The sequence below is a fragment of the Branchiostoma lanceolatum genome, chromosome 9 (genome assembly GCF_035083965.1).
Source record: "Branchiostoma lanceolatum isolate klBraLanc5 chromosome 9, klBraLanc5.hap2, whole genome shotgun sequence".
NCBI classification, from domain to species: Eukaryota; Metazoa; Chordata; class Leptocardii; order Amphioxiformes; family Branchiostomatidae; genus Branchiostoma; species Branchiostoma lanceolatum.
Window position 1 is genome coordinate 8840016 of NC_089730.1, and position 19655 is coordinate 8859670.

Sequence of the window (19655 nt, forward strand, 5' to 3'; positions counted from 1 at the left end):
ATCTATAGATTTCTTTTATCGTAATATCTCAAGGCAGATCGTATTCTTTTGCCTGGCTAGCGATCTCAGGCAGTATACTTGTGTTGGAAAGTACATCTTCTCCCTCAAGACACCGTTTTTTTTCAGTCCAAAGTTCTATACACTAGACTATCATTGTACCATTTAAACGATATTGTAAACGTACGTTGATTTGACAGTACAAAACAGAATGTATTAGATTCCATTAGTCTTTATTGCAGTACAGAATGGAGCCTGAAACAAATTAGAATCCATTCAAAGGACTGTATCATGACATCGATTTTAGTCCCTATGACCACTTTGAAGATCTTATTGCGGTTTTCATTATATAAGCACAAATCGTGCAAAGAGTGCAGAAATTGCGCTTCCCATTGATTGTATGATTACTTTATTGCATCCTGCCAAAATGACACAACATGCAAAATTAAAACACACACTACGCACAACAGCTCTCTCGTATATCACATATTTGTTTTTGCTTTCATTATCTAATTATTGCGTTATATGAATTATTGTATTTGTACATGGAACATGTTTCATAGTTAACGTTAGATGGATAGACAAGGCTCTTGGCACATTAGATTAGAAAAAAGTCAAATGTGTAGCACAGTACTAGCACTGTATAATGTTTTCCGACCATCGACTCGTATATATTGTAATCCTTACGATGCCAACATTTTGGCCTCATTCAACAACGACTTTCCGTGTTTCCCTCCATATTTACCTCCCGTGACCCGATAAGGTTGTTCCCAGCTAAGGTCGTTTGACCCGGGCTGATTGCAGAAGCAGTTGTACCCATCGTACGGTACATGGTTTTACATTCACGCGATCGATGGAGACGGGCCGAGTTGGGCACAGAGGAGGCCTACTATTGGCTTAGATTATTGAGTATACCCCCACCCACCTCTACTGGAGACAGTAGGGACCAACCGTTTGATATTCTGGTTTAGGACTGGGATTTTTCTCAAGCGGAGATTAAAATTTTCGTCCTCCGTCCAATAAGTCAAACCCAAAAAGCTTAGATTGTATTCCGTAACAGTTCTTAGAATAGTCACTTGTTCCACTTGTTACCATTGTTAACTTGCGCTGTCTGTATACTTTTTCTATGCATTGCTTCATGTTGCCCTCGCAAATTAAACCCTTGTTTACTAAGTAACGTCACGTAAGCAACGTTAAATTGTGTGCGGCCACATGTATCATGGTATTTGTCTGGGATAAAGATTGTGACGTCAATGTTGCTTAATAACAACAACAACAATGATAATGATAATAAACAAACAACTACTTCTTTCCATTGGTTCGTTGTGAAATGTGAATGTTGAAGCATTCTGCTTCAAAAGATGAAATATCGAAAAGATGACCGATATGAAAATATGATGCACACACGTTACTAGGAGATAGATACTGCAATGAATCAATAATGCTGTTCCAAAACAAGCCATAACCAGAACTATCAGAAGATACAGACAAGCGATTTCAACAGAAAGCTGAAAATCTCGTAGCTATGATTGCAATAAATGGATCAAAGACTCAATCAAGCTTATGGTGGATGTATTGAAACTATCGCGTTACATCAAATAATATGCGGTGCCATACAAAGTACTGTGGTACGTGGATAGAGTCGCCGGCTTACAACGTAAATACGATTTGTGGCCAGCAGGGTCTTAAATTGTCCGATGAAATTAGAACAAACTCTTCATTCTTCGATTAGTATTCTTGTTTTTCAGAAGATCGCACTCGGAAAGGTTCACATTGATTCTTATATTTCTCATTATGATGTGTGTTCATTAGCCATGCTGATACTGCCAATCGGCCTTCACAGTACTGCCAACTCGTTCGGTTGCCTTCCGGCTCAAATTAGCTTTCCCAGGAAATACTGTTTCTGCCAGGAGCAGTTCTTCTTAATGTTGTTTGATGCTCATTTTGCTAGCTGGGACAGTGTTTTCGTGGAAAGCTAATCTGAGATAATGGAATTGCGCGAGCTGAATACACTATTATACAGCACGAGCTGAATACTGTGAAGGCCGTGCACTATGACCGGTGCGTGTTGTTGCTGTCCCGGCATGGAAGCCGTGTTACTGATTAGGGGACTGTCCCTCCGTGCCGCCCTGGTTGAAAACTGACCTGTCCTGCTGATGATGGGCGGGGCACGTCCCAGCAGGTGTATGCGCATGTCCTTAGAAACTAGGTCAGCCCCTCATCCAAATGCAAATCGCAAGTTGGAGGATTGTGGGTGTATGTAAATGTCCAAAGGTCATGAGGCTTGACCCACCGCTGCACGTGCCCACAGCCTCCGCGATCCCTTGTCTGCGGACAAGAAATAGTTCCACCTTGTTGACGTATTAAATGATACAGAATACGTCAAGTGTAATATCAATATATCATCTTATGCGCAAAAATGTCACGACTTTGATCTTTGAATTTTAGACCGAAATAGGAGAGAACAGGACAACTGGGAAGGGAAGACTTCCAATGTTGTTCCGCGGAGGGATATATTGCTACAAAGGAAAATCTAGGTCAAGTGCGCGGTGCGGGTTTGAATCTTGCACGCCATACATTTAGCTGGACGGAAGATACTGCTTGAACCCGACTGTCCGCCGGGCCATGCGATCCTAGGAAGGACGATCAGACCTCCACCTGTAACCTCAACTACCTCAAGACAATAGTCACCGATGGACATGGACAGAAGTCCCGGCCTTGGCGCTGGGGGCGTGCCGGGAGGAGGCTCGGCGGCATCGTCCCCGGCCTTCCCCGGCTCCCTTCGCCTCGGTCAGGCCAGTCCGCTGGCCGTGACAACCGCTGCCGGTGTATCACCCGCTTCACCAAGTAAGTCCCCGTCCTGTAGCCCAAATATTATGTATCGTGTATGTGGGGAAGTAGGGCACGTTTACCGCGTGGTACAACGTGGTTTTCCCCGGCCCCGGCCGACCGCCGTCCTGGATAGGAGGACTAGTTCAGTTCAAAAGCCCGGCAACGACAACAGCGCTGCTTTTCCCCTCTCCGCCCGCCCGCCTCGGTTGAACCGAGCCGGCCGCGCCGTGTTCACGATCGGCGCCCGGCACAGGTTGAAAGTTGTTGTTGCTGGCTCGGTGGTTGATTAAAGTTTGTGTAAAAATGCACGCAGGTTGCGAAATGCAAATTTTTAACAGGTGATTGTGTGTGGCGTGTATGTGTGAATGGCGGGTCGATGTTTATAGGGAACTGCACAGGGGAATCGCTCTCCGTTTGAACATCAAAGTCCTGATCGGTTTTTCGTACCATATAAGCTAAGATGTAGTTTGGAAACAGCACAGATGAGTGTTCTGTGGAGTGAGTTTTCGTACGCAATGTGTGCCACGTTTTTCTGAAAGGAAAACACTCCTGGTTGTAGAGTTTGTTCGGTAAACATTAGGCAACCCGGGCGGGATTATGACGACTCGTTCCCGCCGGTCGGAGTGGTGTGATGTCGGTTACAGATCACCGGCTTCTGCGTTTTTTTACGGTGTAGATTACAGTATTTTACACGAAACAAGTTAGACGTATGCGTGCTATGAAACTTACTACGTTGTTAGTTGATGATGATGAATATTTCAGGTTTGTTTTTGTGTCCCCCAGAGCTCGTTTCACACACGTAAAAATTCACGAGTTCACACGAAAATGATCGGGTGCCAGCGGTGGGGGCGACGGGCAATTTTCAGTTTTTAGAGACCTTGTCCTGCTCTAAGGCGACTGTTTTGTCCGCCTTTCCAGTCCTCGTATCCATGTGAAAGGCGGCGGATTTTCACCATGACCGAGGGGTTCCCTTTTTGCCCCGGTCAGCCCTTTGTCCGTGGTTACTTCTTTTCATCTGTCATGGTCAGCTATTGAGGATGGTCAGCAGCTGGGGTGCTTATTTTTCCCAGGCCACTAACCCTATCTCATTGTGTGCCCTTGGAACAATGGCTCTGGGCATATCTGGAGCCAACCTTACACACACGATCTTCAATAAAAAAGATTCTATTAAACTACAGACTCCTGTAGTATCACATACACACACTCACATGGTTCCTTGTTAAAGAGCTCCAAACAGTTACAGTGTCATGTAACATTTATATGCTGTAATACAGGATGTTATGGAGTAACTTCACCGATTCTGGACAGCCAACAGTTTTCTCACAGTATTTTCTTGTTACTGAGGTGCAACAGCAGAGTATGTACTAGAAAAGGTTGAACCTATCCAACGCACATCAAGTTTTCAAGCAGTGGACGCTTCTGTTTATGTGTTTATACGTTGTGAATACCGGATTTTGCGGGTGAAGTTTTGGAAGCGTTTTGTGGACTGTGAAGTGAGGTAACCTTGGGTTGACCAGGTCATGTCCAGGGCCGCACCCTTTTGTCCCCCAGATGCCAAATGTCTCTATAAGGGCTGGACTAAACCTGACCCCAAATTCAGCCCCCTTCGTATCAGCGGTTATACTTGCTTCATCACCCATTTTCTCTGTCACAGAATGGTGTGGTGGCAATATGGTACTTGAAAAGATGTGATTATGGTCTTTATTAGGCCCTATGCTATAACCTCCTTGCTGTTACAATTGAACAAAACAAGCCAAGTTACAAGTGCCAGGAATGGAAAGAAAAATCATTCAACTGGAATTGAAAGGTTTTGTGGGAGACAGGATGGTATGATCATGTCCTTTCCCTATTTTATCACCCAATGGTTCCCAGTGTAAATGATTTCCTACAAAGTTTGGCTTCTAACTTCATTGTGCCATTTTGCTGTTGTTTTGTTCTGTGTTTGCAAAATGTACATTGGCCTTGGGTATTTTTTTCTTTTTCACTTCAAGTCTCTCCCCCAGCAATCCTTACCCAGTCACTGGTCCATCTTAAGCCTAGGAGGGAAAATACTAGATTCTATAGGAGAATACTCTGAATAAAATGTGGAAATGTCCAATATTTGGATAGTGCTTATACCAAGGACACTACTGATTCAGTGATTGCCAATGATTAGATAGTATCTGATGGTCTAAATATGGTGTAGGGTGTTTCTTCGTTTTTCTTTCCAGAATCGAAGACTTCCAGGTTGGTTGAAGCCCACAAACCATTGCTTTTCTCATGAGCAAAAATCAGAAAAAGGGCCACCGAAGCTTATAGATGCTGAATCTTATGGTCAGTTATGATAGCTTTATCTGCAGTAAAAGCAAAGAGAAGTAACCCCTTGAGAGACAACTGCTGTTGTGGTATGAGTACACAGTATTTCGCCGCGACCCCCGGAGTCTGTGACGTAGGGGTAAGAAAATAGTGCGCCCTAAATCTTGAACCGTATGTAAAATCGCTGACGTGAATGCCAGCGAGGCACGAACTTTACTGTATGGTAGTATAATAAGTGGGCTTTTAGATCGTAGGAATGAGATTGTGCAGTTTTCCCATTCGGCGTATAAATGCGCGTGACCTTTGCAGCTGCCTGCCGAGGTGAGTCGGCTTCACTTCCGCATGACCCCGCATGACCCCATATCAAAGTGGCCGTCAAATTGTTAAAAAACCATAAATTTTTTTGCTTTTCAGTTATTTTGTAGATCGTACCCTCGACTTCAACATATTCGTTTGTCGTGATTTTGTAGGGTACCCTACTATGATTTTATCCACGTCGATGTGGGTCACTTTGTGGTCCTTAACTATAGAAACCCCCATAGGCCGAAAACTGTGTTCTGCTACCTTGAACCACATCGGGAATTGGCCATTTATGGGCCAACGACGTTGTATAACGCCAAATTTGCATGATATATCAACCATTGGCGTCGGTTCGCTTGGAATGCACCCGTTGTTTTTACCGTCAGACCGCCGTTTCCATGGTAACGGCCACTATAAGCGCCTCCCTATGCTTAACTATGGGACTTGGCGTGGAAGTGGCATTGGCCCGAAACGCGTCTTCCCCCCCCCCCCCTTTTCTGGCGCAACTAAACCTAAACCCAACTCTAAATGACTCAGAATGTTAGCAGATGAACCTATGAACCCTTTTCAGAACAGAAAGTTAGCCAGAATAGTAAATTTGTCCAGATAGCGAGACCATTAAACCGCCCCTCAGATAGGCCGTGTACGGGGCCTATACCTATGCAGGGCACAAAAGTGCAAAGTTGGCGATATCCCAAGAACCATTCGGATTTCTGAGCTATAATTTGGTACATATCTCCAGCTTGAGTTGTTTTAGTGATTGAATGGAAAAAAAATCAAGTTCAAGGTTGCTTAAGGTATGAGTACACAGTATTTCGCCGCGACCCCCGGAGTCTGTGACGTAGGGGTAAGAAAATAGTGCGCCCTAAATCTTGAACCGTATGTAAAATCGCTGACGTGAATGCCAGCGAGGCACGAACTTTACTGTATGGTAGTATAATAAGTGGGCTTTTAGATCGTAGGAATGAGATTGTGCAGTTTTCCCATTCGGCGTATAAATGCGCGTGACCTTTGCAGCTGCCTGCCGAGGTGAGTCGGCTTCACTTCCGCATGACCCCGCATGACCCCATATCAAAGTGGCCGTCAAATTGTTAAAAAACCATAAATTTTTTTGCTTTTCAGTTATTTTGTAGATCGTACCCTCGACTTCAACATATTCGTTTGTCGTGATTTTGTAGGGTACCCTACTATGATTTTATCCACGTCGATGTGGGTCACTTTGTGGTCCTTAACTATAGAAACCCCCATAGGCCGAAAACTGTGTTCTGCTACCTTGTTTACAACAGAACTCATTCAGTTGCTTCAGAAGAAGGTAATGATCACTCACGAAAGAGCATACTTGGCTTTATCATTTTTATGAGAAGCAATGCTACGCTGATGTAGATTTGCTTCTTTGTGAAAAGAAGAAGATACATTTTTAGTTTTGCCATAATTTACAGGGACTGCACCAACAATGAATCTCCAGGTTCTGCTTGTCTTTAGATAAGCGCTCTTCCTGGGTATGGATTAGCATGGAGTGAATTGTTTTGGGTGAGGCATGGAGATCGGGTGCTGCCTGCTCATTGTCCCCTCCCTATGGAGAATGGGGGTCAGGCAAACAAGGCAACCGTTGAACCCTGCATTCGCCTATTAGGAAAAGGTCACTTGACAACCTCTAACATCATCATTCCAAGTCTTGTTTTCTGTTCATCACAGTCGGCTTGATTTAATTTACTCCCTCTGCCTGTCTCCTTACGGATGTAATGATTGATTCTTTGGGTTTTCAGACAAAATCAAGTCTGATTTAAAGAGAGATGAGTCAACCTGGCTCACAACGTAGGATCTCTCTTTGATGTCCATTTTGTATCCAAACAGGAGGGCCCACCAGCCCTTTGTCCTACCAAGCTCTTCATGCCTGTTCCGTTATTTGGAAAAGGACGGTTTAGTTCATCGACAAACACTGTGTTCAAACAGATGAACTGTTCTTCAGGTGTAACAAACAACTATTTCAAACTTATAAGCTACCATATGTTGAGGCAGAATTATGTCAAAATAGCAGTTCATCCCACTTAGGGAAGAGTTCATTTGTGTGAGTTAATTTGCCCTAAATGAGTCACTTATGAACTATGATGTGTGCAGGTGTAACAAAGAAAAATAGATGCAAATTTTTTAGGAAACCTTAATTGAGAAGAAGGGAGGGAAAATGAAATTGTCCAGAATTTGAGACAAAGAAATGTTGAACCTACAGGCTAGGCTGTTGATGGCCTCTAGTCATTCACTAAAGTGAATAGCAACATACAGCTTTTGTTTCAATGTATTGGTGAACATGTAGACTATGTACATTTTTTCTTTCAAATTGAAAAGACATATACATCTACTTTGCAGACTGATGACCACATCGAAAGAACATTAAATTTATACTGTAAATCTTGTGTAAGAATCTTCAATCTATTTGTCTTTTATATGCTATATTTATACATATAAGATTTAAAGTTTGTTCAAGAATTAAAATGTCCATGCCAATATCAATTTGAATTAAAAATTGAAAAAAGATACAAGTTCAAGTACAAGTTGGCATATCCCACTTTCACATATGTGTCCGTGTGTTGCTCGTCAGTTAATGTATTTTTCTTTTCAAAGTTTTACACCCAAGACCTGGTAATCTTCAAAAGGGAGTCTGGAAAGAACAAGTTCATTTGTGAAAGCAGTACTTTCTATGAATAGTATGATGTTGTATTTTAGACGTCACACACAACTTGAACCAGTGTTTTTGCCACAGTTAGTGGTTGAGTTACCATAGAAATTTGCAAAAACCGACAACCATCACACCATCATGGTTCACGGTTTCAGGAAAAAAGAAACCAACACAACAATTTGCTTCCGGCGACATACTGTATTCTCGTTAGATTCCTTTTTCCAACAATCATGTAACGGAGACATGGAGAGGCTACTGTGGTATGGTAAGTTTAATCTTTTGAGTTGTTTGCTGTAAGAGCATAGCTTACATTTTTCTTTTCTGGAAGTGTGTCATCTTTTGTAGCTGCTGCTTTTACTGGGTCATGAGTATAATGTTTCTGTAGTTTTTTGAAAGAACCTGCTAATTAAACAACTGCAACAGTGAAAATGTACACTACACGACCATCTCTTTCTGAAGGCTAAGATATTTTATATCAGACGGTTATCTGGGTCATTTCAGGAAGCGTTTTGAGTGTGCTGTAAGCGCTTGTGATTGCGTATGATGGGCACGGTATTGGGGTTATCGTTTTTGTTGGTATTTGGGTCAGGACTGGGAACTAGGTATGTTATTATCTGGACTTGTATTCGATAGCGAGAAATTTGTTATTTCACCTTCTGTGATTTGTGATAAGATGTGAGATTTTTCAAATATAATCTTCATGATTTTGAGACAAAAATACATGTAAGCTGTCTCTTTGTTATATTTTATCTGACCCTTACCTCGTCCCTCATGACCGCAATATACCAAGCGGCCTACAGGGCGATGCAAGTTTCCCATGAGTAAACAAAGGTTCGAACAAACGTTTGAGAAGTTAAAGTAACGTCCGTTTTTATCATTGAATAGCCAAGCTATTGTTCCTTACTTTAAAAAAAATAGTAACAGCCTACTACTAAGAAGGTCAATAGAATTTAACCCAAGGAAAATTAAAGATCACAAATCTTCTTAATTTCACATGTCGAGCTGCCACTTAGAAAATGTCCATGGACAAAGTAAAAAATGCAAGAGGGAGTTGTGACAAATGTTTAGCCTGTAGACTATTGAAACTGGATGATCAGAGTTGCCATTGGGAATATATCATTGATCTTTATCTGATCTGTTCCCAAGCTCAGACTATTGAATTCTTTGAAAACAAATGGTAAGGTATCACCTTTCCACCATGCAAAGCATTGTGATATACAGCATACAGAAAACTTCTATCCGACATTTGGATAAGGTAGTTAATATCAAGACCCCGCCCGGAAAGCTCCTTTCTTAAGGTGCGTGGGAACTTCTTGACAAACCTGTTGGAAGTCTGAAGTCCAATTTTCCACCTGAGGAGACAATGGCCCCTCCCTGAAATGCTGACAGGTAAACCAGATAGATGTGAGGTTGGGGTGCCATGTTTGTGTAGGGGAACAATGGGGAGATGGCCAACCAGGAAGGGTTTAAACTGCAGTCTAACTTACCATGACACTAATAAGGATTGATTCTACTCCCCAAGCAGAGGTTGGTGGAGAAGATTGTGACCTTTTTATCACATGCCCCGTTTTCTGTCCGCATTCTCCACCGCGGACAGAAAACAGGACATAGCATAATAAGGTCACAATGGTCTCCACCAACCTCTGCTTGGAGAGTAGATTGATTTGGGGAAAGTCTGATTGAAGAAGTCTTGCCAGGGTGTTCCTGTGTAGTAAAACGTTTTGACCATATGATGTTAGAGAAAACTGGAGAGAAAACCCTGTTTGTACGGAAAGGATCGCAAAGTTTCAGAAAAGACATAAAAGAAATGTACCAACTTGGTACAGGTGGTTTCTGGCATTTCAGAACATGAGTGTTCAAATTTTCAATTTCATGTCAATCATTTGAAAATTTCTACTTCTTGCCAGGGTTTAGATTCAAAACTGGTACTGTCGGTGTTAAAATATTTTTGGTCTATTTCCATTGCTTCAAGACAGAAGCAGCTACCGGTACTGGTTTCAAGACAATGGTCCCTACAAAGCAGAAAGACCAGTTCCCAGAAAGGACATCCAAAAGGTGAATCTCTCTCAACCTCTCTCTCCTAGCACTTGGCGCTAAGACGAAATGTAGGTATACACACGATTGTTGCCGCGCCATTTAGTAAGGCAAACTTTGAGTGGAGCTTGTCCCACTTGTGCCCCAAACCCAATAACCTACTTTTTTTTAGGCCAAGGACCTTTAGTACACATGCCCTTTGACCTCTGAAGATGATTGTAGTTGCTAGGAATGCTGGGAGATAAGGAATAGATCCTGGGATAAGAACACGCTTGTGCCTTACCAAAACAAAAATGCCTTATTATTTGCAACATCAGCACAAATTCAAATAATATACTCCCATGTTTTGTAGGATACATTTTCAACCTTAAAACAACAACAGTGTTTTTTTTTCAATATAGAGAAGTTGTTTTTGCATTAGCTAAAAAGCATGACCAGCATTTTCTGCATCAAGGTAAACAATAGGTGAACAATTGCATTGGGAGGACTTTTGATAAACCTTTGATTTTCTTGTAGAGATGTAATCAGTTCCCCCCAAAAGTCACTGCTGTTTTGAAGACTGTTATGAAAACATGTGACAACAGAAGACGATACAATAGAAGAAGAAACGCCAACACAAGCAACATACCAGTACATCAAAACTGTACATAGTATAGTAGTTACTCAAAGCACTGACCAAATACGACCACTATGCACAGGTCATATTTATTGTACAAATATTGTTAGTTTGTTACCATATCATCCAGAAGTATATCTATATTCTATATTTTCCAAGGTCAGTTCCTTTGAGGTGTATGTTCATGTCTTCATGCAATGCAAGAAAACAATAAAAGATGAGGCCTAAAGGGTGTAATTCCTCCAGCCTTTAAGTTAACCCACACCTACTCCCAGACCAATTAATCACATTTTCAAGATGATAGGTTCAGGCTACCACACAAGCTGCCAAATCCAATAGATATTCAAGACCTTGCCCAATTCATTAATCTTCCTTTATTTTTATAAAACCCACTCTTTTCTCGGAAAAGTGAGACCTATGTTTTTCATGTGGAGCCAACTGAGAAAAGACGCCAGGTAAATGGGAAAAGACGCCAGGTGTAACATTAACAACCCGAGATGTCTTCAGATTTTCCCACCAGTCCTGAGGTCCATAGCATTGTCGTTACCATTGGTGGTTAGTATGACTGCTCTGTGTTTAGTGTAACATTGATTAAGGCCATGCTAGTCATTTGATATTGGTATGTTATTATGATGCCAGTGTGTGCTGCTATTGCAGCAATTTATGACCGCCGCCAAGGTAGAATACCTGGTATTGGAATTTAGAGATTGACAGGCAACACAAAGCGAGGTAGCAAAAACAATCACCCTGCTGCCTTTGTGGTTCGTCCCTCAATCTGACTAGGACCACTGTCATCCATCATTTGTTTGGGTCGCATGTGTCCTCGTGTGGCTATGGAGTCCAATTTGAGCCTTGAACCTCCGGCCACAGTGTTCACATTGGACCCTCGGGTCGTGCTCTATGTGGGGTTGACTTCCCATTCCTGCCTGGCTGTCCTTTTCTGCTGCGCGGCAGCTTTCCGAGCTTTTCTTTTTCTTCCCTGCTGCCTAGTCCCGTAACCAATACATACTTGGTGGCTTCTCTAGCAGGTTGTCACTTGCTGTTTGTCATTTTTGCCATTTTTTTTAGCTGTAAAGTCTGGTGTCTTTGAACTTGGTTGAATCTACAGTCGTGTAACCCAGCATTGAACCGCATTTCAGCAACTTAAGTGTCTTGGGACATTTCTCTTTGCAGTTTGCAATGTCCTGGAAGTTCCCAAGTAACTCCAGCTGAGCAGAAGTCATTTCAACCTGGATGCTAGATCCCCAATCTCCAAAATTGATAGATATTTCAGAGATTGGAGGTCTGGCATCCAGCCTTAAGTAATCTGTGATAGGTTTCCTTTTTTTAGAATATGTTTCTTTCATCCCGTCTTATTTGCAGGTGGAAATTCATACAGGTTGCAATAGAATGTCAAAATTGGTAAATTTCTTGGTTGCAAAAAACCCTGTGTGAATGTTGTTATGGTTCTTGTTCAATTTGTTTCCCATGAAACTCAAACGTGGTAAGAACTATCGGAGAAACCAGGACACATCAGGCCAAGCCTGTGAGTCACGCCTCATCTCTATTTATGTAATCACATGTTGTAGACTAATGTTTTGAAATGGTTAGGCAGTTAGCTATGAATTTTCTCTAGTTCACGATTGCTGTTTTGTCTCAAGGTTTCCTGTATGGCTGATACAACAATTTTATGTGTTAGAATAGGTTCCAAGAAATGATTTCTACAATACATTTTATACAAACCAGGTGACATTCTGTTGGTTGTAATGTTTTTACTCTTTTGATGTTCAGCTCAAATGAATTATGCAAATGTCCTTGCAATTTTCTTCAGTTTCAGACTGTTGCAAAATCTTTCACCAGTACAAAATACCAAAGGCCAAAAGAGAAAAGTGCCCTAAACCGTAGTCAGCAACACATCTCACACATAGCTATCCGAACTAACGTTTAAAATCATACAAATTTACAAATAATTCTACAAACTCTTTTTATCAGATTCTTACTGTAAAGATCTCAGTGAAGATCTATCATCTAGATTTAGCATTTGAAAAAAAAGTTTTTCCAAATAATTAAAAGGTGTCCATGTATGTGGAGTACTTTAGTGGTCACTTTTCATTGACTATTCCCTGCCCCCCTCCCCTCTCATCACCCCCATGTGACCAGTTCCCGGCCCAAACATCATCAGCCTACAGCAGGATGTTTGATTAGGTCACGACCTAGTTTATTGCCTGTAAAGTCAATGCCTGGCCACGTGCCTACTGATAGAATAGGGTCAGTGCCTCCAGCCATACCCGGCTATTGATGATATAACCACAGGTTTGCATTTGTGCATTCATAAGCTACTGTGCATGAAGGTTAGATATCCAGGTAATTAGATACGCCAAATAGCAACTGGATATGATTGTCCAAAAACGTATCTAGTCGCTTGAGTAACTGCTATTTGGCGTATTAGAATCATATCCAGTTGCTTGAGTAACTGCTATTTGGTGTATTCTGCTATTCATAAACAATGCTGGTGGCACCATGACGTAAATATTTGCCATATATATATAGAGATATATTGTAGTTTTTTTTTCCTGTAGGCTACTGTAATTCACTTTATCTTCACGGGAGCAAAATTTTACGGTGTAAGGAAAATGGACTTCACGGTTGCGGCAAGTGATTTACAGAACTGATATGTGAAGGAATCATAAAAAGTTAGAACAGGTTTTTCACGGTGATTCAATTTTCAATTTATTTATCCAGCGTACATGATGATAAGTTAATTCACGGTACAGAGGTGACCATGAAAACAGTGAACATAAAGTTACAGTGAAAGAAACAAGAATTACAGTATTTGCAACAAAGATTAGATAAGGTTCTGTTTTAGGAAAGGTTCGATGATGATTGTGTAATAAAAGTGCAATAAAAGTTCTTCTAGTGACTTTCATGATTGGACCAACAGAAGAAGAGATGTCCTGAAGTGAAGAAATGCAGGTGTTGTAACTGCAAATTTTTGTTTCTATAAAAACTTCTATAAAGAATCTGTCCTTTGATTTAAAATTTAAGCTTACAAAAAAAAAAATTTAATCATTTTCATCTCATGAAGGTCAGCTTTTGACTGGGTGACTTTTTTCCAACCCAACAAGCAAATTTCCACAGCGCCACACACTTGTGTTTGCAGGTTAGTCATGAGAGAAGAACAAGTGTTGAGGATTCTTGGATCCTTTATTAAGTCCATTAGCTAACATGATAAATGTAAGTAGGTAATCTTCCTGGACATAAAACATGGACATACAGACTACATCATGTGTACATAAAAAGTCATGTTGAGGAACAGTCTGTATCTGCTTTGAGCCACATGTAGTGTTTTCCTTTACCAGTATCCACAAGATGTAAACCTCCTTGGTCCCCACCAGCTGTCCAGCATGTGCAAAGGTCAATGGCCAGTCCTATCACATTACACTACCAGAGCTGGACCTTTCTGTGTGCGAAATCCGAAAGGCAATTCCACCTTCTTGATGCGTAATTGTATGTGAAGAACTAGGTCGGACGTGTAGAGCGTTGGGCGAGGCCCTCCGTCCAGCCAACAGGTGGTAACCTGGCGTGGTGCCAGTCCAATCACAGAAGCTGGAAGAACCTCTCCTCTCTTTAGCCCCACTGTTGACCTATCAGCAGGCTCTGCTAATTTGCGCCCCCGTGAAAAGTGGCTAATGTTACAGCAGTAGAAGGCGCTACCATTGATTGCGCGTAGGCTTACGTTCTCGGAAATCCCAGAGAGATCCACGCTGCTAATAGCTGAAAAATGAAGTCCTGTCAATGGAGGTTACTTGAAAAATGTTTTTCCTTTCAGAGGCCCCACAGAATGAGATTGAGGTCACAATACCCTGGGGCCCCAACCTGGGAGCCAGTGTTGAAAGGTTATGTAAACAGATCTCTGTCCAGTCCTGGGGCCCAGCAGAGAAGAAAGAGGCTGCTGTGGTACATACATGTACTGACACCTTGTCATCATCACCGTGATACTGCTGAGCATTAGAAGCTTTTCTTTTCGTCAACACAAACTCAAATACAGACACTTAGAAATTGATGTATTTATAGCCATGATTTGTGGAGAGCTGCAAACAAAATTCTAATCATGATGATTGTAGTATCGTATTTGTAGGATGTTTTTTTTTACCTCTTACTAGTCTTAGCCAAAGGAAATATTTTACAGATCAAGTTGCAATTTTTGGTATCTACATGGGAGGCTGTACAGCTGAGTTATGATAGGATACAGCCTGTTTCAGACTGTTTCAGTTTTCTCTACTGATCATGTATCCTGTGAACTTACACATTTATTTGTAAAGAACCAGGTAAAATTTCATCTTATAAGCAACTTTGAGATGCTTAACTTTGTCAACTTCACTGAGGCCTGTTCCATTTTAGTCTGAGGGAGGGGTCAGGAACATTAAAAAAATGTCCTCCTTCCTTTGAGTTTTTAACTTACTAAGGTAGAGTAAAAAAGGAAGTACAGTATATACACTTAACTGCCTACCTATCTTCACACTTACATGTTTGATATGTGTTTGCATCACTGATAGACTAGATGGCTTGGGATTGAAACATTTTCAACTTGCGGACTTCTATGCATTGTCCTTCAAATAAGATCTTCCTAATCCAAAATGGAAATTGAATCTTTGAAAGCCAAGAACTGTCATTTTGTAGCTCTCTGCACATTTAAGAGATGTTTGATGTTTTGTAAATACTTGGCAAATATTGATGAGCCATTGTGGTGTGCAATAAGGAGAATGGACAGTGGTAATTGTTTTTTGAATAGGTGCTGACAAATGTTCGGATGCTAGGATGGGGAGAATGATTGAACGAAAGGTGGAAGTAGCCGGTTCGCCTATTGAAACACTGAGACGTGTGGCACGTGTGAATTGTCATGGTAATGAAACAGGAGACCAAATGAAAGGGTCCAAAATCTGGGTGAATTTCTGCTGCAATTTTTCATGGAAGTGTGGGGCCTGAGAAAGGGATGATAAATGACCAGCATTGGCGATCCATCTTAGGTTGATAATTGGTGAGTGATGTGAAAAACTGGAGGACGGATAAACACTTTAAAAAACCCAGAGGAAGAATGTCAAGAGGGTTCCAACAAAAGATGAAGCAAAAAAACATTGATTTGGACCATGTTCAAGATCTACTGGATATTCTATCCCTTACGTAAGTTACAAGCATTTTTAGATTCTATAACGTATCTTTGGCTGAGTATGCAAACTTGTGACAATAAAGCAGACAGTGTCATAGCATAGTAAGACTGATTTGAAGGTTAAACTGTGCTAATCCTCCATAATAGGTGTCCTCTGCTATCTCTCTACTAGTCAGACCATTAATCAACTCGGTTTGGGCTTGGTAACCAAAGGTGGACAAAACAGGTGAACAGCATACATGATCAGACTTGATATAGCAGTTTACGAGCTATTTTTACAGACTTCTTTGGTAAGGGTTGAAGTTAGGTTGAGAAAGATGGAGTCAAAGTTGTGTGGGTTATTTGCATGGCTGTTTTCCGCAGGGCTGTCAGTGATAGTCAGGTAATCTGTGGTGGGGTCCAGGGGTCAGAGGCAAGGCCTGTGGCTCTTATGGCAAGTGAAAGAACTAGGTCACTAATGTTTATGTAAGACTAACCCTGGGCGCTCCAGGTAAATAAGTTTGGCAGCGCCTTTTTGTTGAAGAAAAGCTGGGAGTACTTTGTCGTCAAGTCTCTGGTGGCGTAGTTCAATTTTCAGGGATAGTGTTGTTTTTTCTCCACGAGTTGATTTTAAATCGTGGCGCGGTAACCGTGCAGTGCTTCCGTAAATGCGCACTGTAAGTGAATTCTTGATAACAGTCCTTGATTGGCTGGCGGTGGAGCGGTGACCCGTGGTGACCCGGGGTCAGAACCCTGGGAGTGTTTCGCATTCTTGCCTGTAAGTTTAAATTTACGCGCCAAAAGTAGATCCTGAGAGCTGTCAGTGGTGTGCACAGCCAATGTGTAGGAAGACCAAGAACTCCTTCTGTGTGTTTTTATGAGCAGACGTGAAAATTGTTTAACTGTAAAGTGTAATGAACAGCTTTATGCAACCATAAATATGATTTTATTCATAGGTTTCTATAAAAACATACAAGCTAGTTGGGCAGCCCTGGCTGTGCATACTTAATAGCCAAACCAATAGATAAATAAATAAATGAATAAAAACATTTTCAGGTGTGATCAGGTGAGATGTGAGTATCAAAGTATGATACATTTTTCTTGCCTTCTGTCTTTTTTTTCCTTTTATGGTCTATTTTTTCCCTGTCCATTTGAAACTTTATACAAAATTACTTCCTGTAGACAAAAGAAAAAGTACAGAATTTCAAGTGACGAAAAAAAGCTTTTTTACAGTATAACTATGGAGCAAGTTATATTCTAACTTCACAAGATTTGAATAGTCTTTACTCTCTGTAGTGATTGATATTGAATGTAAATTCTGAAGTCATAGATGATGTCATTGGAAATGCCCTTCAATTATCTGTATCTGTAAAGTCGGTATAGCTGCCCTACCGCATAAAAACCATGCAAACTTAAATGCATTTACAGTATTACATTGAATAAACTGTCATACCTTACCTTTGCACTTATTAGAACAGTTTCAAGAGCACATCTTTTGAAGCATAAATAGCAGTGAGTAGTGACTGATCTTTGACCAAAGTTTGCATGGCCTGGAAGACTGAAACGGACACATAATCCATAAGTCTCTTGTGAACTGTACGGCCTTTCTGAATATATCAACATACAGTCTGATAATCCAGGAAAAACCGTGTTTACCTGGAAAAGTGGAACTTACTTCATTCCTCAGCGAAATCCTTTAATCATGAGAGCATGCTGCATTTTTGTTTTTATGAATATTATATCCAGTTTCTGAATATAATTGGAATCGGGTATGTTTTTTTACACTAGCTTCTGTACTACTGATTTAGGACAAAAATGAATTTATATACTTTCTAACTCTGTTAAAAGATAAAGATATGTTACATCACATACAACCTGGCCATTGTTATGCATTTTGTGTTATACTTCTGACTGTCAAATGAATATGGAACTGTCCAAAGATTGATATCACCATACATATATTGGCCCACCTGTGTCAAGCTACACCCACAATGTATGGGTAGAAACCGCATCTTGATACCATTATTACTGAATGGAAAATTTCAATTTATTTTGAAATGAAACATGAAAGAAGCATTTGCCCAGTGCAGCTGCAAACCATTAAAGCAAATGACTTCTGGTTCCAAAGGGTAATGTAATGGTCCCCTTGGTCTTGGGCTGAACTCAACCCTGCAAGTTGGTACATGTGCACCCTGCAAACGTTCACCCACGCTATGTTTGAATTTCCGCGGGAAAGGTCACGTGAAGAAAAGCGCCGGCAATAGCGGGGTCAGCATGCACTCCTCTTTTCGGAAAGCCCAATGCCTTGGGGGTCAGCGGTTAAGTGACCCCTGGATGCCCAACCATTTTCCTGCTTTCACCAAGGCTGAGAGGAAATAGGTTCAGGAAACAAATCAAATTGGAGGTTGTCTGGCCTTTTGACCCGACCTTTATGTCGAAAGTTGGCCTATTTCTGTAATGCCCAACAAAACATAAACAAGATGTACCAGTTTTGGCTTCCATCGGAAACCTGCATTGATATGATATTTGCATTTTGATCCAACTCTCTTCCCATTTTAATTCCATTTCATTAAAAAAATGCTTCTTGTGAAAATCACAGTGTTAATTACTGTATTGGTGCCACAGCGCTATCCTGAAAATGTAAAATTGCAAGTTGAAAGAGTTTGTAGCTGCAATGGGGTAGAATTACATCTAACTTCCCAAGGACTCAAGACTTTCCCAAACTGTATTCATATGCAAAGTCAATTTTAGCTACATAGGTGTGGCAAGGAGGTTTGAGGTGATGATTTTATAGGAACTTTTTGGGCTACCTGTCCTTGTTTTGTTGGGATGCTAGTTGTTTTACCTGTGAGTTTAATGCAGGTGGTCATGGCTTTCAATGTTAAAGACATGATAATGATTGTGGTGTTATAGATAGTCTACGATGACACAAAACCTATAATGTTATTTGCTCTAAGTACAAGGTTGTTTCTAGAGCTTGAAATTTTGTCATGGTACTAACTGAAGGTTTTTAGTATAGTGCGGGACATACATTGATTTGTGCTTTGTGTAATACCTGGAGTTTGTAATGAAGTTAATGTACAACTGGTAACTAGAACTTAGGTTAAGATACTGCTAAGTAGTTGAAGTTGAAACAAACTGAGCTCAACCATGAAAGCAAAGATAGAACGTGTCAGGAATATCATGAGTTTTTTGTTGCCCTCCCGACGGCCATATTTGCTCTGGACGTTTGGCTTATTAATGACTGTCCGGGTCAGGAGGTTTGACCTCGCCGCCCTGGCCTGCTGTTGCTGGCTCGCGACCTTGCTGATTCAAATTCTGCGCGGGAAAAGCCACGTGTACGGGAGAAGACAAACTAGCACGTGGTAGGCGTGTTATCTCAGCGTACACCCCAAGAATGGTGTCAATCTTGGAATTGAATTAGAGCCTAGGTTCGACATGGCACAGAAAATGTGACAGCGTATGATAAATGGGTTGGATCTCAATATTGGATGAAGTATTAGATAGAAAATTAGTTTTTGGAAAGAGCAGCTTGAAGGGCTGTTTTGCATATACACTTGGGTGCCATAAAATCTTGATTACCTTTGGCCATAACTGAAGGAAAGCAGAATGCATGGAGGTTCTCAACCTTCCTGCTGAAAGGCCCCCTTTATTGTCTGTTTTCGGTTTCACACAGCTTTTGAAACAGTTACTGTTCAGAAAGTGTCAGTTAGAAAGTTCCCACGGTAAACTATCACTTTTGAGAACAAATGTTTGGGTAGATTGATGTAGGTACACTTCAC

General features: G+C 41.2%; 1 protein-coding gene across 3 annotated transcripts in view; it reads left to right on the top strand.

Moving 5' to 3' along the window:
- Window positions 1-2520: 2520 nt before the first annotated feature.
- The window catches only part of LOC136441853 (nuclear receptor subfamily 6 group A member 1-like), a 106459-nt gene continuing 89324 nt past the window's right edge, over window positions 2521-19655 (top strand). The window contains exon 1 of one of the 3 annotated variants that reach the window (XM_066438382.1): window positions 2521-2844. In XM_066438382.1, the coding sequence (XP_066294479.1) occupies window positions 2691-2844 (154 nt within the window). In that variant the 5' untranslated portion in view covers window positions 2521-2690. The remainder of the gene's footprint in view (window positions 2845-19655) is intronic. The other 2 variants (XM_066438383.1, XM_066438384.1) reach the window with 2 other exon arrangements.